This window comes from Coregonus clupeaformis, chromosome 27 (genome assembly GCF_020615455.1).
Source record: "Coregonus clupeaformis isolate EN_2021a chromosome 27, ASM2061545v1, whole genome shotgun sequence".
Taxonomy (NCBI): Eukaryota; Metazoa; Chordata; class Actinopteri; order Salmoniformes; family Salmonidae; genus Coregonus; species Coregonus clupeaformis.
In genome coordinates this window covers 38,752,943-38,777,744 of record NC_059218.1, presented here as the reverse complement: position 1 = coordinate 38,777,744, position 24,802 = coordinate 38,752,943, and the positions used below count along the sequence as shown (strand labels likewise).

The window sequence follows — 24,802 nt, the reverse complement described above, 5'->3', positions numbered from 1 at the left end:
TGGTTGTGCACGTGAAGCGCGATGTTTGAATTGGTTGAATCAGTGGACGCCTTTGAGGGAAGTGTCTGTGCACAAAACAAGGGGCATTGTCAGGTAGCATTTCATGGCTAGATAGATAGAGCAAGTTGTTTGTTTAAAAAGGTAGCTTTTTTTGCATTTACGAAGATAGCTCAAAACGTTACATCCCCGCGACTGACGAGGTAATTTTATCTGTTTCAGAATTAGAGCATTCAGCATTGACTTGATGAAACTAACGTTACCTGAAGCGAAAACCTTTGCTACTAGCTAAATGGCAAACGTCGCAACTAGGCTATCTTGTTTTTGCTAACGTTAATCAGCGCTTTCTAGGTAACGTTAGACAAATGGCAACCTGGTTAGCTAACTACATTTATTTATTTAGTGCACTTTGAGATTATTATTGTACAATGAAAAGCGCGTTACAAATGTAATGTATTAATATTTATTTTGTAAATTAGATGTAACACATTTTAATTAAGAAACTATTAACTAGGTAACGTTAGCTGTTAGTTACCGTGGCAGTTTAGCTAAACAAACCAGCGGTCTGCTTGCGTGTAACATTACCTGCCAATCACCAAGCCAGCCAATGGATTGCTTTATGTGGGTTCAAAAGTTTTTGCCACATTTTCAACTCTGCAGCAACAGGCCTGTAACTAATGTAATTTTTTAAAATCAGTAATGGCATAATTTCATTTGGGATTGAGCCATGGAAATGGCTGAATCTACACAACACATGAGGTGGGACTTTGGACTTGAAACCACTTTTAGATCTGAAAACAAACTGGGCTAGCTAACACTCTAGAATAAACACCAGTCTTGTCTTTTGCAGACCAGCAAACTTGACTTTTGGCCCCTCTAGTCATCCAAGGTTCCCTTCTAATCAGATTGCCTTTTATTTTACATTTTTAGCAGATGCACTTATCCAGAGCGACTTACAGTTAGTGAGTGCATACATTTTCATACTGGTCCCCCGTGGGAATCGAACCCACAACCCTGGTGTTGCAAACTCTGTGCTCCACCAACTGAGCTACACGGGTCTTGTACATACATAGTCCCATGTAGTTCAGTTGGTAGAGCATGGCGCCAGGGTTGTGGGTTAGATTCCCATGGGGGACCAGTATGAAAAAAGGATAAAAATGTATGCACTCACTACTGTAAGTCTAAATGACTAAAATGCATATGAAAGTTGATTATTTTGCACCAATTTAAGTAAACCTGGAAAACTCGTTGATGTAGATTTCACTCACTCTTGACAGCTCTGTGATCCCAAAATCTCAATTCAGTCACCCAACAGGTTGCTATGGCGTTGTCTATGGCGTCTCCATGTGGAGTCCTGTCTGACGAGGAGGAGGGGGGCATGGCTGTGTTTGAATCCACGGCAGCTGACATCGGAGGCCTGGTGGGACAACGACTGAACAAAGTCACTCTGCCTGAGATCTCCATCATCTCCCCTGGACTAGAACCTCGGCCATCCATCAGAGAGGTGAGGCCTTAGCTCTAACTGAACTCATAACACTCCGCACTCAAAATATATATATTTAAGGTTCCTTTATTACAGGCCTACCAGTACTTGTTTATTCTTCAGTGAAGGTAACGTTAATAGGCAGCACAACACTACATTGTGGTGACGGCTTGTTTGGACAAGCCTTTCATCACTCAGTGAATATTCTGCAACACTTGATACATCTCTTTATAAGATAGTGAAGTTGGACAGTGTTTGAGTGTTTCCATTTTCCCAGACTGTCATTTTTTTTGCAAAGGGCATTAGGGTAGACGCTAGACAGTTATTTATTGGGTGTTACGCCCTCCAGCGATTTGGCACACAGCAATAAGATCTTTTAACAACAAGTGCTTTATTACACACAAACATCAATACAATTTTATTTATAAAGCCGTTTTTACATCAGCAGATGTCACAAAGTGCTATACGGAAACCCAGCCTAAAACCCCAAACAGCAAGCAATGCAGATGTAGAAGCACGGTGGCTAGGAACAACTCCCTAGAAAGGCAGAAACCTAGAGAGGAACCAGGCTCTGAGGGGTGGCCAGTCCCCTTGTGGCTGTGCCGGGTGGAGATTATAACAGTACATGGCCATTAAGGCCTGATTTTTCTCCAAGATGTTCAAACGTTCATAGATGACCAGCAGGGTCTAATAATAATCACAGTGGTTGTAGAGGTTGCAACAGGTCAGTACATCAGGAGTAAACGTCACTTTGCTTTTCATAGCCGGGCATTTAGAGGTTGAAATAGCAGGTGCGGTAGAGAGAGAGAGAGTTGAAAACAGCAGGTCTGGGACAAGGTAGCGCGTCCGGTGAACAGGTCAGGGTTTCATAGCCGCAGGCAGAAGAGTGGAAACTGGAGCAGCAGCACGACCAGGTGGACTGGGGACAGCAAGGAGTCATCAGGCCAGGTAGTCCTGAGGCATGGTCCTAGGGCTCAGGTCCTCCGGGATGGGAGGGAGAATTAGAGGGAGCATACTTAAACCCCACCCACTGCCAAAGCACAGCCTCCACACCACCAGAGGGATATCAACAGTCCACCAACATACTACCCTGAGACAAGGCTGAGTATAGCCCACGAAGATCTCCTCCACTGCATGAGCCCGAGGGAGCAACAAACCGGACAGGAAGATCACGTCAGTGACTCAACCCACTCAAGTGATGCACCCCTCCTAGGGACGGCATGGAAAGCACCAGTAAGCCAGTGACTCAGCCCCTGTAATAGGGTCAGAGGCAGAGAATCCCAATGGAGAGACAGGAACCGGCCAGGCAGAGACGGCAAGGGTGGTTTGTCGCTCCAGTGCCTTTCTGTTCACCATCGCACCCCTGGGCAAGACTACACTCAATTATAGGATGAGTCTTCAGGAAAGACTTAAAGGTCGAGACCGAGTCTGCATCTCTCACATGGATCGGCAGACCATTCCGTAAAAATGGAGCTCTATAGGAGAAAGCCAGCGACAGCCCCAAAACATCACTGCTCTAGAGGAGATCTGCATGGAGGAATGGGCCAAAATACCAGCAACAGTGTGTGAAAACCTTGTGAAGACTTACAGAAAACGTTTGACCTGTGTCATTGCCAACAAAGGGTATATAACAAAGTATTGAGAAACTTTTGTTATTGACCAAATACTTATTTTCCACCATAATTTGCAAATAAATTCATAAAAAATCCTACAATGTGATTTTCTGGGGGAAAAAATCTCATTTTGTCTGTCATAGTTGACGTGTACCTATGATGAAAATTACAGGCCTCTCTCATCTTTTTAAGTGGGAGAACTTGCACAATTGGTGGCTGACTAAATACTTTTTTCCCCCACTGTATGTACGGCAGGACCAAATTGGAGAGATGGGTAGGAGCAAGCCCATGTAATGCTTTGTAGGTTAGCAGTAAAACCTTGAAATCAGCCCTAGCCTTAACAGGAAGCCAGTGTAGAGAGGCTAGCACTGGAGTAATATGATAAAATTTTTTGGTTCTAGTCAAGATTCTAGCAGCTGTGTTTAGCACTAACTGAAGTTTATTTAGTGCTTTATCCGGGTAGCCGGAGAGTAGAGCATTGCAGTAGTCTAATCTAGAAGTGACAAAAGCATGGATTAGCTTTTCTGCATCATTTTTGGACAAAAGGTTTCTGATTTTTGCAATGTTACGAAGATGGAAAAAAGCTGTACTTTAAATATTCTTGATATTTTAGTCAAAAGAGATCAGGGTCCAGAGTAACGCCGAGGTCCTTCACAGTTGTTGTTTTTTAGACGACTGTACAACCATCAAGATTAGTTGTCAGATCCAACAGAAGATCTCTTTGTTTCTTGGGACCTAGAATTAGCATCTCTGTTTTGTCCGAGTTTAAAAGTTAAACATTTGCCGCCATCCACTTCCTTATGTCTGAAACACAGGCTTACAGGGTAGGCAATTTTGGGGCTTCACCATGTTTCATCGAAATGTAGAGCTGTGTGTCGTCTGCATAGCAATGAAAGTTAACATTGTGTTTCCGAATGACATCACCAAGAGGTAAAATATATAGTGAAAACAATAGTGGTCCTAAAACGGAACCTTGAGGAACACCAAAACATACAATTGATTTGTCAGAGGACAAACCATCCACAGAGACAAATTGATATCTTTCCGACAGATAAGATCTAAACCAGGCAAGAACTTGTCCGTGTAGACCAATTTAAGGTTTCCAATATCTCCAAAATAATGTGGTGATCGATGGTGTCAAAAGCAGCACTAAGGTCTAGGAGCACGAGGACAGATGCAGAGCCTTGGTCTGACGCCATTAAAAGGTCATTTACATTTTGTCTTCAGGAAGGCAGTGAGTTGCTGCACAACAGCACACACTAATGCTTTATTCTCTGGTCAGACGTTACACACACACTTGGCTTAGGGACTACTCCCTCTGTCTGACCTATCATATGAAATTTTTGCTTGTCATTTGTTCATAAACATTTTGCGCCAAAAACACAGATTTCCATTGAAACGTTCTAAGTGTGTAGCTGATTTACACAAAGAGGATCAGTGATAGGCCTACGGTATGAAAATGTTCAACAATGCTGTTCATCACAGAACTACAGTACTATCACCACTTTCTTTCCAATATTCAGAAAGCGTTGGCGAAGCCTGGAGTGATCAGACAAGGCAGCAGTGAAGAAGGGAACACTGAGAAAGTGAAGGTATTTCTGCGTATCCGCCCCCTGACTGAGGGAGAGAAGGAAAGAGGAGAGGAACAGGTACGATCTGCACTCTCATGCCATTCTATTGTATTATCATTCCATCCTATTCTCCATGTCAACTTTTAAGTACTTGTGAGACGGGTGTCATTTTCCCTCCTCTCATTTCAGGGCTGTGTGTGTGTTCAAAACGAAGAGACCCTGATGCTGAAAGCCCCCAAAGACTCCCAGAACATGAAGAGTGCAGAGAGGGGTGTTGCCCATGGCACCCACAAGTTCAGCTTCTCTCAGGTAAGTTTCACTTTCACACAAGACCTGAGAGATAAGACTCTACTATGACACGTGTACTACATTATAATATACACAGAGCTCACAGACGTCTTTTCATGTGTTCCTCTGTAGATCTTTGGTCCAGAGACCAAACAGCAGGACTTTTTCGAGAGCACCATGAAGGAGATGGTGAGAGACGTGCTTCGTGGAGAGAGTCGGCTCCTCTACACATATGGTGTCACCAACTCTGGCAAGACCTACACCATTCAGGGTGAGATAGGATTAGTTGATATCACCAAGTAACTACAGAAAGCTAGACATTTCCACAGTCTTGGTTTAGCTGTTTGCTAAGTATACAGTGGAGATGGGTACCACAAAGTACTGATGTGACCTTTCCCCTGTAGGAGTGGGTCGTGAGGCGGGCCTCCTGCCCCGGGCCCTGGTGTCTGTGTTCAGGAAGCTGCAGGGCCGTCTCTACGGGGCCATGGACCTCAAGCCTGTCCTCTACCAGGAGGTACGCCAGCTGGACGCCGGTGAGGTCCGGGCCGAGGAGATCCGCAAAGACTGTCTGCTCAAAGAGGTGAGGGAGACGGGAGCATAAATCACCCTGGACTCAACTGTAAGTCACATGATGCCACGTTCACCTCTCCCTGTGTCTCTATCACAGGAGGATGGCATGACTTCTCGGATGCGAGGCGGCACCAGTACCTGGGACAGCGGCATCGGTGGACACTCCATAACCAGCCACATCGCCACCCAGCTAGAGGGTGAGGGCGTTCAGACTGTAACATGACTCTGCTCTCTGACGCCTAGCGAAGTCTAGAGTTAGGCCTATACAGCATTTACACAGCTGCTTTATTATATAGGCAGTGGTAGTATGTAGAGTATTTTTCCTTTTGTATAATCCTGGAGGTTGTGTGGCCACTGCTCAACACGCCCATCTCTCTCCCAGCAGACTCTGACAGTGTGTGTCTGGAGCCCGACAGCCTGTCCCACAGTGGAGGGGAGGAGCTGGAGGAGGGGGTGCAGTTCTCTGTCTGGGTGTCCTTCTATGAGATCTACAATGAGTTCCTGTATGACCTGCTTGAGGCTCCGCCCTCCCTGCAGCCTAAGAAGAGGGCCATCCTGCGGCTGAGTGATGACAAGCAGGGGAACCCTTACGTCAAGGGTAACACGCATTCAGATTCTCTAAGAAAACATGCTTTCTGTTTCTAAAAGTAGTGACTATATTATGTAGATCATCTTAATTATGTTTTTCATTGTAGTTTATTCACATTACTGACCTTTGTGTTTATGTGTTGTGCAGATCTCACCTGGGTGCAGGTCCACAGTGCAGAGGAGGCTTGGAGAGTGCTCAGGGCTGGCCGGAGGAACCAGAGCTTTGCCAGCACTCATCTCAACCACAACTCCAGCCGCAGCCACAGCATCTTCTCCATCCGGATCCTGCACGTCCACCCAGAGGCTGACCAGGGCCAGGCCACACAAACCAGCGAGTACGTCCCATCCAGGCTTCTCATTCTCCGACCCACTGTCTTATCCTGACTGTTCTGTCTGATTTGACATTGGTGGTTGCTAGTAGTAGGGATTCTGTCGCACTAGGCTGGCTGTCTGTGACCTGGCCTTAGTATAATAGTGATTCTCTCCCATTAGGCTGTCTGTGACCTGGCCTTAGTATAATAGTGATTCTCTCCCATTAGGCTGTCTGTGACCTGGCCTTAGTATAATAGTGATTCTCTCCCACTAGGCTGGCTGTCTGTGACCTGGCTGGCTCAGAGCGTTGTAAGGACCAGCGCAACGAGGAGAGGATGAAGGAGGCTAACAATATCAACACCTCCCTCCACACCCTGGGCCGCTGTATCGCTGCTCTGAGGCACAACCAGAACAACAAGTAGGACACACGCATCTAAACAAGAGGAATTCATCACATGCCGTAAAACCACATGTAAATGAAATGCATCCCAGCATTGTACTGTCCAGGTGACGTGTTCTGCTGTCTCTACAGGTCGCGACCCCCTCAGGTGGTGCCGTTCAGAGACAGTAAGCTGACCCGGGTTCTCCAGGGCTTTTTCTGCGGCCGGGGGCGCTCCAGCATGGTGGTCAACATCAACCCCTGTGCCTCCACCTACGACGAGACCCTGCAGGCCCTCAAGTTCTCTGCCATCGCCACACAGGTACAAACAGCTCTCATCTTGCAGTCAATAATACAGCCTTGGTTTCAGAGAGCTATTCAGTGGGTGTCGTTGTGACCTCTGTCGCCTGTCTTCTCTCTCAGCTGGTCCATGGGTCGTCCACTAAGACCCGGGTGGCCTACATCCTGTCCCTGCTGCGGGAGCCCCAGCCTCACTCCAATGACAGCACTCTGATGGAGGATGACGATGACAGTGATGAAGACGGGGACATCACCATGTTCGATTCAGATGTATGTCCTCTCCGTCCCCCTGTGAATTAAATGTCAACTTGTGTGTGTTGGGCCTCGGTGACTGACTGGGTCTGTGCTGTGTTCAGGCTCTGCTGCGGGCCATCGAGGTGCTGAAGAGGGAGGTGCAGAGGCAGCGGGAGGAGAAGGAGGCGCTGGAGGCCACCGTCAGAGAGCAGGTGTTCTCTGAGATGATGGAGGTCATCTCTGGCATGGAGAAGGACTTCAGCCAGACCCTGGAGACTGAGAAGGCTCTGATGGAGGAGAGGTTTGAGGACAAGATCAACAACCTGCAGAAAAGCCTCAAGAGATACTACAACCAGGAAATAGAGGTGAGCGGGATGGGACAGTCTGTAGATGAAGAGTTATCAGCTCTTTCAGTGGGTTTAGAATAGAGGAGTTCTCCATGCTACAGATGGTTGATTCCTTTCCACCTTCCCTCCCCATCCTAGGAGCGTGATGAACAGATTGAGGCACTGACTGCAGGCCTGGAGAAAAGGGGAGGCGTGTCCCTAGCAGAGCCAGCCCCACTCCCCCTCTTCCCACCCCTAGCCCTGGGAGGAGAGGCTGAGGGTCCCACTCCCCGTCGCTCCCAGCGCCTGGCCTCCACAACCACAGGAGAGCTGAGCAGAGTGAGGGCCGAGCTGCTGGAGAAAACACAAGGTAAGAGAAGAGGGAGTACTGGGACAAGAGGGAAGTCTAGATGATTGATTGGCAAATGACATGGGTCTTTTATAACTGTAACTCTTTCAGAACTGAGGCGCGTCCAGGGGCAGCTCACACCACCAGAGCCCTCTGACGCCCTGACCAACGCTGCCGACCGCAAGCTGGGGGAGGGCCAGAAGGTCGGTACTCCAGCCAGGGGCCTAGTCTCCTCACACATTACCCCTGTACCTTCTGTATTAAACACTATAACCAGGTGTGATTGCTGGGGTTTTAACATGTTAGTGCCTCTGCTGCAGAACCTGCGTCAGTTGCGTCTGGACCTGCAGAGGCTGGGTCTGAACCTGCAGTCTGGAGAGAGGGCATGCTGCCGCAACACTGGCGGGGAGAGGCTGCGCCATGCGCTCGCCTCTGCAGACCACACACTGGCCAAACAGGTACACATCTATAGAATTCAATAGGACTTTATTCCTAGGCAGGGTAGGGAACACTTTGTACTTAGTGATCCTAGGCAGGGTAGGGAACACTTTGTTCTTAGTGATCCTAGGCAGGGTAGGGAACATTTTGTTCTTAGTGATCCTAGGCAGGGTAGGGCTGCTGCTAGTTGGTGTGTTTTTGTCACTCTGAAAAGGCACATATTCAACTGGAAATACATGTGGGAGGTGGACTTAGTAGCCCCCCACAGTGTAAAGAAGAGAACCCTGTCCACTCCTGTCCCTCCCTCACCCTGTCCACTCCTGTCCCTCCCTCACTCTGTCCCTCCCTCACTCTGTCACTCCCTCACTCTGTCACTCCCTCACTCTCTGTCCCTCACCCTGTCCTTCTCTCACCCTGTCCACTCCTGTCTGTCTCCTCCTGTCCCTCCCTCACCCTGTCCACTCCTGTCCCTCCCTCACCCTGTCCCTCCCTCACCCTGTCAATCCCTCACTCTCTGTCCCTCACCCTGTCTCACCCTGTCCTCTCCTGTCCCTCCCTCACCCTGTCCACTCCTGTCTGTCTCCTCCTGTCCCTCCCTCAGGACCAGACCCTGGTAGAGCTGCAGAACGGCCTGCTGCTGATCAAGGCTGACCTGAGGAGGAAGGCAGAGACCCTGGCCCAGATGGGTCAGATGCCCCCCTGTGGCTCAGCCTCTGCTACTCCCGGCTCCTGTCAGAAGAGGGGCTGTGGTGCAGCAGGCAACGCTGAGAACCAGCCCCCAGAGAAACAATCCTTCTTCCGCTCCCTTCTCTCACAACGTACCCCGTCACGAAACAGACAGGGACGCCCCCGTGAAGATCAAACCACACCCTACTCACGGATCCTTCGCTCCCGCCAACAGTCTCCTCCCCCAAGTCCCTGCCCCTCTGGCAGGTACAGGGTCACCAAGTGCTGATTTTATCCTCTACCATTATGCAAACCAAATTGTAAATCTGTACTGTTTTACTTATTTGTAATGGTGTTTTTCAAATACCTTTTTATTTGAAGTGTTACTACAGTATCTGCACTGCTAAGCTGTCTTCCTATAGAATGCAACAAAGTTTTGTTTTTGGAGTGACTCGGGTATTAAACACAATGCTACAACTTTTCAGTTTCTGATCTGATAATAAATTGAGTAATGTTTGTCAAAATGCAGGATAACATTTGAAATTCTAATTTAGTTGTAGTGACTGGTTGGTTGAGTGGTTGTGTAAATGAATGAGGGCTGATGCACACTACGTATCTTGCACATATTACCTCCTGCTAAAGTGCTTTAAGAGTTCATGTTACTATTAGACATTTCTTTAAATTACATTCTCTCATTCATGTTTTGCTTTCAATGTTTGTCCAGTTAACTTGTCTTTCATTATCTCAAAATACTTTGAGTGGTGCAACTGTAATATTGTAATAAAAATTTTCCTCAATCTTGTAAGAAATCAATTTATTCTTAAAGTAACATGAGCATGCAGTTTCCATTGATCCAATGACACTCCAGATTCAATGGTTCAGATAATTCTTTCATATTCAAAAGTAGGGTGGCAACTCCTGCACTGCCGACTACATGTAAACATACACAGAAAATATTTACATTATGTATAAGACTTGACATTTACGAACAGCAATCTCTTCGATGAGTCTCCCTCGATATGGCATTAAGTACTAATTCACCATAACTGGATACGGAGCCAACAGGATAAGGCTGAGATGAGGTTGTCCTATTAGAGTCAAAGTGAAGTAGAGCTTTCAGCTAGCCAGTGGGGTGGTGAAGGAGGACAGGTCGAGGGGTGTGTGTCAGGGGGTGAAGGACGACAGGTCGAGGGGTGTGTGTCAGGGGGTGAAGGACGACAGGTCGAGGGGTGTGTGTCAGGGGGTGAAGGACGACAGGTCGAGGGTTGTGTGTCAGGGGGTGAAGGACGACAGGTCGAGGGGGGACACCCTCCTAACAGGGGTGTTGTTGTTGGAGGACAGCGGTCCAAACAGGTCTGTGGATGAGGCCTCCATCTGGTCTCTGACCTGGGAGATCTGTCTGAGCAGAGCCTTCCCTTCCTCACGAGCCTGTAGAGGGACACCACAGCAATCAGTCAGCCCCATAAATAAATACATCTGTGGTCTTCAACTCAAACAGGACTGACACTTTAGCTGTACCGGACAAGCAGTAGTGTATGTAGATAGAAGTGTCCATCTTATCAAAATATTATGATTTTTGTTCATTGACAACAGTTCAACTAGAGGCAGTGCTTACGTCGTTGTAGTCACAGCAGCGTTGTGCACACAGTGAAGCCTCGTCGTAAAGCTTGTTCTTGAAGTAGTACTGGCCAAGGTAACGCAGCGCCGTGCTCACCTCTGCATGCTCCAGCTGCTCCTGTAAGCACAGATTTTCACACTAACTCCAGGGGCATATTCATTATGGAAACCATTTACAGTTTAAGAACCAAACGGAAGCAAACTGAGCATAACAAGAGTTTCTATTGGACAAATTCAGGTAGGTCCCTCACAGTTTGCTTCTGTTTGAATAAACGTTTTGCAACAGAATCGGTGTAATGAATATGCCCCCAGCTGTGCCGACACAGGAGGACTGGTCATAGAGACTGACTCAATGGTACACACATTCCTTAAACATACCTATACAATCCCCCACGTATTTATTTGGACAGTGAAGCTAATGCTTTTAATTTGGATCTATACTCCAGCAATTTGAATTTGCGATCAAATGTTTTACATGAGGAGACAGTACAGAATGTCACCTTTCATTTTAGGGTATTTTCATACATATGTTTTACCGTTTAGAAATTAAAGTACTTTATCTAGTCATCCCATTTGAAGGCATCATAAGTATTTGGACAAATTCAACTATTGTGTATAACATTTTGTCAAAAGTTGAATATTTGGTCCCATATTCCTAGCACGCAATGACTAAGCTTGACTACAAACTTGTTGGATGCATTTGCACTTTGTTATGTTATGCCCAATAGAAATGAATGGTAAATAATGTATTGTGTCATTTGAGTATCTTTTATTATAAATAATGTTTCTGAACACTTCAAATCAAATTGTATTTCCAAGAGTGTGCAAAGCTGTCATCAAGGCAAAAGGTGGCTATTTGAAGAATTTCAAATATAAAATATATTTTCATTTGTTTATTTTTTATTATTATTTTTGTCATTTAGCAGACACTCTTCACCCTAATTGCTCCTGTAAGTCGCTCTGGGTAAGTGCCTTGCTTAAGGGCACCGACAGATTTTTCACCTAGTCGGCTCGGGGATTAGAACCAGCGACCTTTCGGTTACTGGCACAATGCTCTTACCCACTAAGCTACCTTCCTGTTTAACACTTTTTTTGGTTACTTCATAGTTTTGATGTCTTAACTATTATTCTACAATGTAGAAAATAGTAAAAATAAAGAAAAACCCTTGAATGAGTAGGTGTTCTAAAACTTTTAACCAGTAGTGCATATATATATATATAAAATACTTTTTTCCCCCCTCACTGTATGTATGTATGTATGTATGTATGTATGTATATATGTATATATATACACACACACACATATACATACAGTGAGGGAAAAAAGTATTTGATCCCCTGCTGATTTTGTACGTTTGCCCACTGACAGTCTATAATTTTTATGGTAGGTTTATTTGAACAGTGAGAGACAGAATAACAACAAAAACATCCAGAAAAACGCATGTCAAAAATGTTATAAATTGATTTGCATTTTAACGAGGGAAATAAGTATTTGACCCCTCTGCAAAACATGACTTAGTACTTGGTGGCAAAACCCTTGTTGGCAATCACAGAGGTCAGACGTTTCTTGTAGTTGGCCACTAGGTTTGCACACATCTCAGGAGGGATTTTGTCCCACTCCTCTTTGCAGATCTTCTCCAAGTCATTAAGGTTTCGAGCCTGATGTTTGGCAACTTGAACCTTCAGCTCCCTCCACAGATTTTCTATGGGATTAAGGTCTGGAGACTGGCTAGGCCACTCCAGGACCTTAATGTGCTTCTTCTTGAGCCACTCCTTTGTCGCCTTGGCCGTGTGTTTTGGGTCATTGTCATGCTGGAATACCCATCCACGACCCATTTTCAATGCCCTGGCTGAGGGAAGGAGGTTCTCACCCAAGATTTGACGGTACATGGCTCCGTCCATCGTCCCTTTGATGCAGTGAAGTTGTCCTGTCCCCTTAGCAGAAAAACAACCCCCAAAGCATAATGTTTCCACCTCCATGTTTGACGGCGGGATGGTGTTCTTGGGGTCATATGCAGCATTCCTCCTCCTCCAAACACGGCGAGTTGAGTTGATGCCAAAGACCTCGATTTTGGTCTCATCTGACCACAACACTTTCACCCAGTTCTCCTCTGAATTATTCAGATGTTCATTGGCAAACTTCAGACGGGCCTGTATATGTGCTTTCTTGAGCAGGGGGACCTTGCGGGCGCTGCAGGATTTCAGTTCTTCACGGCGTAGTGCGTTACCAATTGTTTTCTTGGTGACTATGGTCCCAGCTGCCTTGAGAGCATTGACAAGATCCTCCAGTGTAGTTCTGGGCTGATTCCTCACCGTTCTCATGATCATTGCAACTCCACGAGGTGAGGTCTTGCATGGAGCCCCAGGCCGAGGGAGATTGACAGTTCTTTTGTGTTTCTTCCATTTGTGAATAATCGCACCAACTGTTGTCACCTTCTCACCAAGCTGCTTGGCGATGGTCTTGTAGCCCATTCCAGCCTTGTGTAGGTCTACAATATTGTCCCTGACATCCTTGGAGAGCTCTTTGGTCTTGGCCATGGTGAAGAGATTGGAATCTGATTGATTGATTGCTTCTGTGGAAAGGTGTCTTTTATACAGGTAACAAGCTGAGATTAGGAGCACTCCCTTTAAGAGTGTGCTCCTAATCTCAGCTCGTTACCTGTATAAAAGACACCTGGGAGCCAGAAATCTTTCTGATTGAGAGGGGTAAAATACTTATTTCCCTCATTAAAATGCAAATCAATTTATAACATTTTTGACATGTGTTTTTCAGGATTTTTGTTGTTGATATTCTGTCTCTCACTGTTCAAATAAACCTACCATTAAAATTATAGACTGATCATTTCTTTGTCAGTGGGCAAACTCAGCAGGGGATCAAATACTTTTTTCCCCTCACTGTGTGTGTATATATATATATACACATACATATATATATATATATACATACATACAGTGGGGAAAAAAAGTATTTAGTCAGCCACCTATTGTGCAAGTTCTCCCACTTAAAAAGATGAGAGAGGCCTGTAATTTTCATCATAGGTACACGTCAACTATGACAGACAAAATGAGATTTTTTTTCTCCAGAAAATCACATTGTAGGATTTTTAATGAATTTATTTGCAAATTATGGTGGAAAATAAGTATTTGGTCAATAACAAAAGTTTCTCAATACTTTGTTATATACCCTTTGTTGGCAATGACACAGGTCAAACGTTTTCTGTAAGTCTTCACAAGGTTTTCACACACTGTTGCTGGTATTTTGGCCCATTCCTCCATGCAGATCTCCTCTAGAGCAGTGATGTTTTGGGGCTGTCGCTGGGCAACACGGACTTTCAACTCCCTCCAAAGATTTTCTATGGGGTTGAGATCTGGAGACTGGCTAGGCCACTCCAGGACCTTGAAATGCTTCTTACGAAGCCACTCCTTCGTTGCCCGGGCAGTGTGTTTGGGATCATTGTCATGCTGAAAGACCCAGCCACGTTTCATCTTCAATGCCCTTGCTGATGGAAGGAGGTTTTCACTCAAAATCTCACGATACATGGCCCCATTCATTCTTTCCTTTACACGGATCAGTCGTCCTGGTCCCTTTGCAGAAAAACAGCCCCAAAGCATGATGTTTCCACCCCCATGCTTCACAGTAGGTATGGTGTTCTTTGGATGCAACTCAGCATTCTTTGTCCTCCAAACACAACGAGTTGAGTTTTTTTATTTTGGTTTCATCTGACATTCTCCCAATCCTCTTCTGGATCATCCAAATGCACTCTAGCAAAACTTCAGACGGGCCTGGACATGTACTGGCTTAAGCAGGGGGATACGTCTTGCACTGCAGGATTTGAGTCCCTGGCGGCGTAGTGTGATACTGATGGTAGGCTTTGTTACTTTGGTCCCAGCTCTCTGCAGGTCATTCACTAGGTTCCCCCGTGTGGTTCTGGGATTTTTGCTCACCGTTCTTGTGATCATTTTGACCCCACGGGGTGAGATCTTGTGTGGAGCCCCAGATCGAGGGAGATTATCAGTGGTCTTGTATGTCTTCCATTTCCTAATAATTGCTCCCACAGTTGATTTATTCAAACCAAGCTGCTTACCTATTGCAGATTCAGTCTTCCCAGCCTGGTGCAGGTCTACAATTTTGTTTCTGGTGTCCTTTGACAGCTCTTTGGTCTTGGCCATAGTGGAGTTTGGAGTGTGACTGTTTGAGGTTGTGGACAGGTGTCTTTTATACTGATAACAAGTTCAAACAGGTGCCATTAATACAGGTAACGAGTGGAGGACAGAGGAGCCTCTTAAAGAAGAAGTTACAGGTCTGTGAGAGCCAGAAATCTTGCTTGTTTGTAGGTGACCAAATACTTATTTTCCAGCATAATTTGCAAATAAATTCATAAAAAATCCTACAATGTGATTTTCTGGATTTTTTTCCCTCAATTTGTCTGTCATAGTTGACGTGTACCTATGATGAAAATTACAGGCCTCTCTCATCTTTTTAAGTGGGAGAACTTGCACAATTGGTGGCTGACTAAATACTTTTTTCCCCCACTGTGTATATATATATATATTACCAGTCAAAAGTTTGGACACACCTACTCATTCCCATAGGATGAGCTGAAGAGTATTTCTGTCTGTAATAAAGCCCTTTTGTGGGGAAAAACTCATTAATTGCTGGACCTGGCTCCCCAATGGGTGGACCTGGCTGCCAAGTGGGTGGGCCGATGCCTTCCCAGGCCCACCCATGGCTGCACCCCTGCCCAGTCATGTGAAATCCATAGATTAGGGCCAAACAAATGTATTTCAAATAACTGATTTCCTTATATGAACTGTAACTCAGTAAAATCTTTGAAATTGTTGCATTTATATTTTTGTTCAGAGAGATAAAAATACATATACAGTTGGGTTGCTCACCCCACAGGAGAAGATGTCTTGGATGTAGATGATGTAACACTGGGCCGCATCGTCAGCCTCATTAAGCTGCTCGTGAAGTCTGTCAACAAACAACATATGTATTAGGGACTATAAGTCTCAACAACACAGCATTAAGTGGACACACACATATACATGCTATGATGTCCTTACTTTGCCAGTTTCAGTAGGGCCATCCTCTCCACGTCCCCCACAGAGTAAGCCCTCCAGTAACACTGGATAAAAATAAAGAATAGAACTTAATGACAAATTACAGCAGGGGCAAAAATATTACATTCTAAAAATACAGGAAAACGAAAAACTAATGGCAGAGATAGAATGCTGCTGTTGCTAACCTTCTTGGCCTCCACATGTTGTGAGAGTTTCTCGTAGCTCTCTCCCAAAGCAACCAGCATACGAGAGTCATTGGGCCTGAGGAGGGACACAGTGACACAGTGACACGTCATTTACACTACAGTATGTAACAATTTGGTAATACATTTTAGTCATTTAGCAGACGCTCTTATCCAGAGTTAGTGAGTGCATACATTTTTTTTCTTCTTCCATACTGGCCCCCCATGGGAATCGAACCCACAACCCTGGCGTTGCAAGCGCCATGCTCTACCAACTGAGCTACACGGGGTAATACACTTTACTACACGATACCATGCACCCACTGACAAGAGAACCCTCTCACTTGGCTTTTACTCAAACACACACCTGAGCTGGTGGGCCTTTCGATAGTAGTACAGGCAGTAGAAGGGCATCTTGAGGATCTCATAGGTCTGTCCCAGACCATACCAGGCACGGTAGTCTCGCTTGTTCACTTCTATAGCATGCCTGATCAACAAAGAAAACATACACAGAAATATAAAACCATGGAGCACAACTCTCTCATACCCATAGGATGAGCAATGCCACAGCGTGGCGTGCACCAGTTATTTCTTTATATTACCCTTAAAACGACTACTATTTTGAATGCTGTAGCTATAAATTGTCCTGTTCGAAATAGCCCTAGCAAACTTCAAATTTCTCTAGTAAAAACGACTTATCGTTATTATCGATATCAGTAAAATGTCCTCGATAAATGACTGGTTCGGTCGGTATCCATAATTTTTGGTTTATTGTCCCAGCTCTAAGCCATGCCATAGTGGAGTGTCAGTCTGACCTGTAGGCCTGGATGGCAGTGGGCCATAGTGGAGTGTCAGTCTGACCTGTAGGCCTGGATGGCAGTGGGCCATAGTGGAGCGTCAGTCTGACCTGTAGGCCTGGATGGCAGTGGGCCATAGTGGAGTGTCAGTCTGACCTGTAGGCCTGGATGGCAGCGGAGGTGTTCTTCATCTCCATGTACTCGTGGCCCATCAGAGTCCAGGCCCCCAGGCAGCGAGGGTTCAGCTTCAGAGCCCTCTGGAAGTACAGCGCTGCCTTTTCATGCTGCGACCGCAAACTGTAGTAGTTACCTACACACAGGACAGACAGAATGAACTGGTTAGAAACATAACATATCAGTTGTAGGTAGAGTTGGTTGTACTGCTTGAGCCTTGAAAGGTCTGTCTGTGATTACTGAACATAGTAAAGAGTTCTGGTAAGGGGGTTTGACTTGTGAAGAGGTGTGGTTTTCCATCCCGTTTAGCTGTGTAGTGGCAGAATCCTTACCGATGACACAGCAGGTTTCTACCCTGTACTTGTCAATCTCCACCAGGTTGTGGGCCAGATAGCTGAGCTCTGGCTTCATGCTCTGTGGAAACACAACAGAGTCTCAGACGCAGGTTCACAAAGACGGAGCCCAACAGATGGAGACAGTCAATTCATTGGGGTCTCACCCGGACGTATAGCAGGTTGGAGAACGTGTCCATGTTCTCAATGCGAAAGGGATCCTGCTCCCGCAACTCATTGAACAGAGCCAGAGCCTGGTCAATATCTACGACAAAGAAAAGCACAGGTGTGAAAGTGAATAGGAGAAAGAAAATACATAGCAGAATGTTTCTTCATATTACTTTATTGACTTGACAGACCTCGGATGTTGTGGTAGGCCACAGCGATCTGTGAGACGATATACGTGCTCTTGGAGAAGCCGGACTCAATCAGACTCTGGTATTTCTGCAGGGCCTCTTTGATCATCTGCAGCTCTGTGTACATGTGGGCCATGAAGAAGTCTCTGATCCAGCAGTCTGGCAGAGACAGGGACTTCAGCTGACGAGAGAAGAGAGGAGCCACAAGTACATCACTAATATTCTGTAGAAGTTAATTGACATGTAATGTAGTCCAGTAGATCTGGGAACTACTGTAGTGGGTACAGAGGAGAAATTATCTGGGTGATTATTACCATGTCAATGTTGGTGATGAGGTTACAGAGTTCCAACCATGCTCCCCAGTGTAGAGGTAAGGCATGGGTCGCCTCCACAAACACATCTACCGCCTCCTTCAGTAGATCCAGCTTCCGCAGCACCACCCCATACCTACACACACAGGTTTGTGAGGTTAAAGACTCACTGAGCATGTGTATGGTGCGCAGGTCCACTGAGTGTGTGTGATAGTGTGATGTGCTTACAGGTACAGAGCGAATCCATCCAGCTCTCCAGCACTGTGCTTCTTACTCAGCTCCACCCTCAGCTCCCGCAGAGCCTCATTACGCACCTGACCTTTCTCCAGAGGCCCTGCAGCCAATCACAGCAGGAAAAACCAACCAATTAAGACATTGAACTCTGTCTAGACACACAGTTTTGATTTAGATGGCATTGATGTTTTTTTTGGTGACATAGAAAGCTTAGCTCTTCACCAAGGCTGTCCACCGTCTCATCATCTTTCTTCTTTTCTCCAGACTGGAAACCAAGGAAACAGATGAGTGTCAGAATTTGACAACATTACTGAAATGACAGGCTACATTGGATGGCCCCCATGAAGGAGTTGCAAGGATTCTGGAAAAAGTAACTCTATTCCCATTTTGACAACTAGATTTCTAGAGGTGACGTTGCTGTGAATGCTGAAACACCATCTCACCAGATAGCGAGAGTACATGTACAGGAAGTATGCTTTCTGGCTGCGGCAGCCCCGAAGGAAGTAGGCAGCGCGGTCATACTCTTTCAGGTCAAAGTAGGACTTGGCCAGGCCAAGAGCATCCAGGTCCTGAGCATCCTCCTACAACCAGGATGATAGAGAGAGATAACAGAGCTTGTACATACCACTCAAATGGCCTCCAATTCAAAAAGATCAGCAATTTGTTCATGCATTAGCAAGGAAAATATTATCGTGAACTTTAGCCACTAGTTAGACACAAACCTCAGTAAAAGCTGCCGGTGGAGGTAATTCATTCTTGGGAAGGGGGTCCAGGGCAAATGCCAACTCTGAAGCCCTGAAATAATGTCACACAACCATCGGTGATATCACTGACGTAGTTAACGCAATGTGTTATCAACTTCAACATGAACCTGTATTAAGAAAATAAGAGTCTGAACCAGTCTGAAAAAAAATAGGCTAGACTTGACAAGACTTGCAAGTTAATCGTTAGCTAGCTAGTTAGCATTAGCAAGCTAGCTAACAACTGTGAGTTCACCAACTGAAGCTATTCTTCACTGAAAGAAATACAATGATCATAACATCAAGAAGAGCTTCTTACCATTTCACGCTATGTACAAGTCCTCTTTCTTTACAAAGCGATATCACAGAGATCAGCTGTTTTTTTATTTTAACTAAATCGCCAAACTCACTACACAAGTCCGCCATTTTTCATACCTTGAGTTGTACGTCATAAGTTGTGATTGGACAGCATTAGGACTAATCGACTCTTAGCAGTAGCTTTTCAGCTTTTTATCTGAAATTATTCTTTACAATGTAAAACAGTTTTAGAAATTAGTTGAAGTCTTTTAAGAATAGGCTACCTAAATATTTTTAAGTGAGATGGAAATCAACTACAATGCAGTTCAGAATTTATCCAGAGGGTGGCAGCATGTACCACAGAATACGATGCATGTTGCTACAGTACTGTCAAGACAGCTAATTAGGTTTCCCTCCAACCTTTTTATGCGAGTAAAGTATGTCGGATAAAGAAATTAATGACATGCCTGATGGAAACAGCAAATTTGTCAGTAAACTTTCCAAATGTTGACAAAACAAAATACGCAAGACAATGTGAGATATTGTTGTGTTGGTAAAATTAATTATGTGAGAAATTAGGGTGGGAACGCTTTTATGAGCAAATATTGATATAATATCAAAGTACATTTGGAGTCACGGGATGACATGTATGGTCCTCCCACTATGATTTGGGAAAGCATGCCCTTTATTAGGCTACAGAATAAATATATGATGATGAACTTCACAGGGTGGTGAAAGTGCAAGATGATGAGCTTGATACACCTTTCCAATAAATATCGAGGGTCTTATTCTGGTGACATGATGATCGATGCTTGGCTGCCATTTGACAAATAAAAATAATCTCACTCTTTTGTCCATAATAATCTCAACATGTCGGCTAAACCTGCACTGTATCTGCAAACTGTTGTCTAGAGCGCACATGCCAATACCAGAATGCCATATTCGCTATATAACGCAAAATGTTTTATGACAAATCCATCAATAGAGTTGAGAATGCGATGGAAACCCATTTAACTTATATTTTCTATTCGGTACATGGGAATTTAACCGCAAAAGTAATTTTTGTGTGCACTATGTCATCAAGCACAGACTTTTACCCGCAACAGGTCAATTTGATGGAAACACATCTCTGGTGGGGAAAACCGCATATTTTATTTATGCACAGTTGCGATTATAGCATCAAAATCTTGGTGGGGAAAACTAAAAATATAAATTTTTAGATGAATGCCAGCAAAGCCACTACACAACACAACACAACACAATACTAAACAATACATTAAGTGCACTATAAAGGTGACAAACGGTGCCTACTAACTGTTAGGGACTACATAAAGTTGTCCCAACAGCAGAGTCCCAACACCTTACCACTGCTACACCTGGCTCAGCTGAGTTGTCTGGCAGCGAAACAGTTAATTCAGCCTCATTTACTGCCTTTAAAAAAAAACATAGCTGAATGGCTGACTTGCTTAAACAAATGTGCTTTCTACTGACAATTGAGATGTACAAACTATGGCATAAGGGGATGATGAGCAGGTAAGAGGCAATCCATAATTTCGATTAAGACATTAATGAGCGAGCTAGGACGGAAGTAGTCAATATAATTATTTGTTCAGCACTTTTGAAATGTACAGCGACAGAATTCAGAACATGGGCCGTTCTTACAGTGTTCTCCCTGTACACCAAGTCAGAACAGTAGGATAAATAAAGTGGGCATATAAGCAGACAATGAAAGCTCTTACAATATTCGATGATTACATTTCAAAAAAACAGGTTATAGGCTACATGTGCACCACCAAGTCAGAATAGTATGCACAATTAAGAGGGCAAAATAGACCAAATTATTAGGGTGAGGTACATGGGCTACTAACAGCTTACTACACAACACACACTTAGTATTACTTTCTTAGCTACAGTATACATATCTCCCTGGCATATTACATAATTTATGCAGTAGCATACAATACATTTTTGTTCTCACCTTGTTGTGCTGTGCTCACTTGAACAGGAAGGAGGTGCGGCAGACCTTCGCGGGCAAATTTTGTCATTAAACTTTGTCATCAAAGTCTGGCATTCTCTGGATCTATGGTGCTTTCACCATCAGTGATCTTCAGGTCGTAGCTCTAGAAAGAGGCCTGAGTTCCCGACTTACGTATTTTCCCAGTCGGAACTAGTTTTCTTCCAGAGTTTCCAGTTGTTTTGAGCGTGGCAGAAATCATGATGGATTGACAGCATGGCCAATGTTGAATGTTAATAATTTTAAGTTTGGAAAAGAGACCCTTAAACCGAGACTTGGGACCACACAGCCACTCCACTGAACAGCAGGATAGTGATTGCTTTGCAATGCTTGCAGTTAGCCACTAATTCCTTCCAAACCACTCATTGTTGAATTTGCGATTTCCAACTTGTTGTGTAATATTTATGTCCAATGGCTGATGAGCACCGATATGTTTTATCTATCTAATTTCTCTTCATTATTTCTCTTCATATGACAAGGATTAAAAAGGATTTGCCAGTAGATTGTCGACTTGATTCATTTTGATGACTGTTAGCTTGCTAGCTAAGATTTTGAAAGTATGATGTTGACATGATCAGTCCTATCAAAGCTACTGTAGATATAACATGATTTGACGTCATTTTATCTGTAGCCAATGACCTTGAGTCTTCTTAGATGGGCACTTCTAATGTAACTATATGGCAGCACCCAAGGGGCTTGAATTTTCAAGCTCTACCCTTAGATTTGGAAGGGGTTATAGTGCCCCCATGAGTGATAGAAGACAGAGCCAATCACGGCGCAACTAGAGAACATTACCAACCCCTGCGCTCTGTATTTTCTGCTGGCTGCCCCACCACCACAGAAAGCACTGAGCTAGGCTGAAACACCTGCATTTTGGAGCTGCCTTACTCAAGAAAGCAAACATTGTTTGCAAACTGTTATGTGACATGTATTAATGTCAAAATAACATGCAAAACAAGGAACTACAAAGGTGGGGCTCAAAATATTTTTTTGAATATTCGCATGAAAATCTGTCACCAATTGGATGGAAACCTAGCTACTGACAGACAGACTATGTACCGAATTTGATAGGATAAAATGACAGAAAGCAAGCAATTGGGTGACCACTCACAAAATCCCAATTTACCCTCTACACTAACCCTTCTGTCCCAGTCATGTTGAGATGGCAGGTTGTGAAAGGCCAATTCATATGTCAAATTCACAGTGGACAGCGTCTGACAGGCACAACAGGTACCTTTACTGTCCTCAAATCAAGGGGATATCAATGTGCCAGTGCATGTGCCAGTACTTGGCACATTGATTGGGCATTGCATTGAGGACAGAGAGCTTAAAAGACAAGGTACACATACTCCTGTTGTGCCTGCTCATGCTGTGCATTCAGAATTGTACATATGAATTGGCCCTTCACAACTTGCCCTCTCAACATTGCTTACTGAGCAAGATCAATGCATTTAGGCTCAAACATGACGCAAAACATCTTTGCCGTTGTCACTTTCTGAACAGAATGTTGCTATGATAACAGCTCGTAGGAGTGTGTTTTGCCCACTGTGACTGATGCTGCTAATCTGTAGTTTGCTATGTGGAGCACAGATCCTGGGGTTGGGGCATGTGGTAGCGGCATGGTTCTACCTGGGAGCCTCCTATGGGAGAGCTGGGTTAGGTCAACAGCTGGGACCATACTAACCTACCCTTGTACGGAAAGAAAGAAAGAAAGAAAGAAAGAAAGAAAGAAAGAAAGAAAGAAAGAAAGAAAGAAAGAAAGAAAGAAAGAAAGAAAGAGACTGACATTTGATTGACCTACTATATATTATATATGTTGTGCTGCATGTGCATGCAACCCTTTTTATTGGCTATTGGCTATCTCTCTATAGACACATGTTTCTTGGCAATTGTCTATCTCTCTATAGACACATTTTTATTGGCTATTGTCTATCTCTCTATAGACACATTTTTCTTGGCTATGTCTCTATAGACAACTTTTATTGGCTATTGGCTATCTCTCTATAGACACATTTTTCTTGGCTATTGGCTATCTCTCTATAGACACATTTCTCCCGGCTATCTCTTTCACATTTCTATGGGCTATTGGCTATCTCTCTACAGACATACACAAAAAGCAGAGAGCAGAGCACACCATATTTTTCTCTGTTTAGATTTTTTCTCAGTACACCTCCCCTCAGTTGCTCCCCTCTCTCTCCCTCTCCTTCTCCCTCTCCTCCAGTTCAAAAGGCGTTTTAATAGACTGACAAGGTAATCAAGTATTGCCGGAGAGTTTACAAGTGCAACCACATGGCTCACTGAGCAGGTTGAAAGAGGCACAATAAGACAGGTTATATGCCCCATCCCTCTCTTCCTTCCCTTCCTCCTCTCTCTTTCTCTCTCTATCTATCCTTCTATCTCACACAAACACACACGCACGCACGCACGCAAGCGCACACACACACACACACACTTGTGCCCTGCAGGTAGAGCAGTGAACTGCGTGAGGGAGTTGCTGAGACAGATTGCTGCGTAATTAAAAAGGACAATATGCCACTGATGTGCCCTGCTCTCTTGTTGTGTGCTCCACAGAGCCCTGCACCATGGGACCTAAAGCTGTGTACACAGAGGTAACCTCCCCTTCCACCTCCACCTTTCTCACAGTATCTCTCAGTTGCACTCCCCTTTATTACACCTCCCAATTCTCTTTCATTTCAGATCCAATTGCTCTTCCCGTCCTCATCTAATGCAGCTCTGTATCCAAACCTCTTCTCTTCTGGCAGTGTGGGGGGAGAGGGCACAAAGTATACCGTATATTCAATGCCACCACGTCTCTGAGCATTGTCAATGTGTTTGTGTATGAGTGAGTGAGATTCTACTGTATTAGCACAGTCCGTCTCAGCCAGACCTGAGAGGCTGGGTGCAGGACCCTGTAATGAGGCTGTGATGATGTCGTCACGTTGGATTGCGGACAGCAGCCAGAAGCTTGGCCTCAATAGGGCAGCCACCACCTGAGCCCCTGGCAGCACCACAGAGACAGATACAGAGCCTGGCCAGCACACTGACTGACTGACTGACTAACTGACTGACTGACTGACTAACAAACTGACTGACTGACTGACTGACTAACTGACTGACTGACTGACTGACTGACTAACTGACTAACTGACTGACTGACTAACTGACTAACTGATTTACTGACTAATTGACTGACTGACCAACTGACTAACTGACTAACTGACTAACTGACTAACTGACTAACTGACTGACTGACTAACTGAATAACTGACTAACTGACTAACTGACTGACTGACTGACTGACTGACTGACTAACTGACTGACTAACTGACTGACTGACTGACTGACTGACTGACTGACTAACTGACTGACTGACTAACTGACTGACTAACTGACTAACTGCCCTGGGATGGTCCCGTCAGTCTGCTCTCTACCCTGGGATGGTCCCGTCAGTCTACTCTCTACCCTGGGATGGTCCCGTCAGTCTGCTCTCTACCCTGGGATGGTCCCGTCAGTCTGCTCTCTGGCACTGGGATGGTCCCGTCAGTCTGCTCTCTGGCACTGGGATGGTCC

General features: G+C 44.9%; 2 protein-coding genes across 2 annotated transcripts; one reads left to right on the top strand and one right to left on the bottom strand.

Annotated features, from left to right (window-relative positions):
* The first annotated feature begins 63 nt into the window (after nucleotides 1-63).
* kif20a (kinesin family member 20A) lies at nucleotides 64-9,911 on the top strand. Its single transcript, XM_041851359.1, has 17 exons — nucleotides 64-200; nucleotides 1,302-1,501; nucleotides 4,617-4,742; nucleotides 4,854-4,973; nucleotides 5,085-5,223; nucleotides 5,357-5,532; nucleotides 5,620-5,719; nucleotides 5,908-6,120; nucleotides 6,259-6,445; nucleotides 6,697-6,840; nucleotides 6,955-7,123; nucleotides 7,225-7,371; nucleotides 7,458-7,700; nucleotides 7,821-8,031; nucleotides 8,122-8,213; nucleotides 8,331-8,468; nucleotides 9,050-9,911. Exons 2-17 carry the CDS (start codon nucleotides 1,319-1,321, stop codon nucleotides 9,401-9,403), a joined length of 2,742 nt encoding a protein of 913 aa, XP_041707293.1. The 5' UTR covers nucleotides 64-200; nucleotides 1,302-1,318; the 3' UTR covers nucleotides 9,404-9,911.
* cdc23 (CDC23 (cell division cycle 23, yeast, homolog)) lies at nucleotides 9,912-19,378 on the bottom strand. Its single transcript, XM_041851361.2, has 16 exons — nucleotides 19,241-19,378; nucleotides 18,904-18,976; nucleotides 18,625-18,762; nucleotides 18,404-18,446; nucleotides 18,176-18,281; nucleotides 17,951-18,083; nucleotides 17,640-17,817; nucleotides 17,448-17,545; nucleotides 17,281-17,362; nucleotides 16,931-17,084; nucleotides 16,345-16,464; nucleotides 15,981-16,056; nucleotides 15,799-15,860; nucleotides 15,628-15,706; nucleotides 10,730-10,849; nucleotides 9,912-10,542 (listed from the first exon to the last, which is right to left on the bottom strand). Exons 1-16 carry the CDS (start codon nucleotides 19,345-19,347, stop codon nucleotides 10,387-10,389), a joined length of 1,725 nt encoding a protein of 574 aa, XP_041707295.1. The 5' UTR covers nucleotides 19,348-19,378; the 3' UTR covers nucleotides 9,912-10,386.
* Between the last annotated feature and the right edge of the window lie 5,424 nt (nucleotides 19,379-24,802).

What these genes read in the sequence shown, in the direction of transcription:
- kif20a (XM_041851359.1), top strand. Translation starts at nt 1,319, where the DNA reads ATGGCGTTGTCTATGGCGTCTCCATGTGGAGTCCTGTCTGACGAGGAG. An exon ending in GGGGAACCCTTACGTCAAGG is followed by an intron (nt 6,121 to 6,258) that starts GTAACACGCATT and finishes TGTGTTGTGCAG; the next exon opens with ATCTCACCTGGGTGCAGGTC. An exon ending in AGGCACAACCAGAACAACAA is followed by an intron (nt 6,841 to 6,954) that starts GTAGGACACACG and finishes CTGTCTCTACAG; the next exon opens with GTCGCGACCCCCTCAGGTGG.
- cdc23 (XM_041851361.2), bottom strand. Translation starts at nt 19,347, where the DNA reads ATGGCGGACTTGTGTAGTGAGTTTGGCGATTTAGTTAAAATAAAAAAA. An exon ending in ACATGTACTCTCGCTATCTG is followed by an intron (nt 18,447 to 18,624) that starts GTGAGATGGTGT and finishes CTTGGTTTCCAG; the next exon opens with TCTGGAGAAAAGAAGAAAGA. An exon ending in GATGGATTCGCTCTGTACCT is followed by an intron (nt 18,084 to 18,175) that starts GTAAGCACATCA and finishes CTGTGTGTGTAG; the next exon opens with GTATGGGGTGGTGCTGCGGA.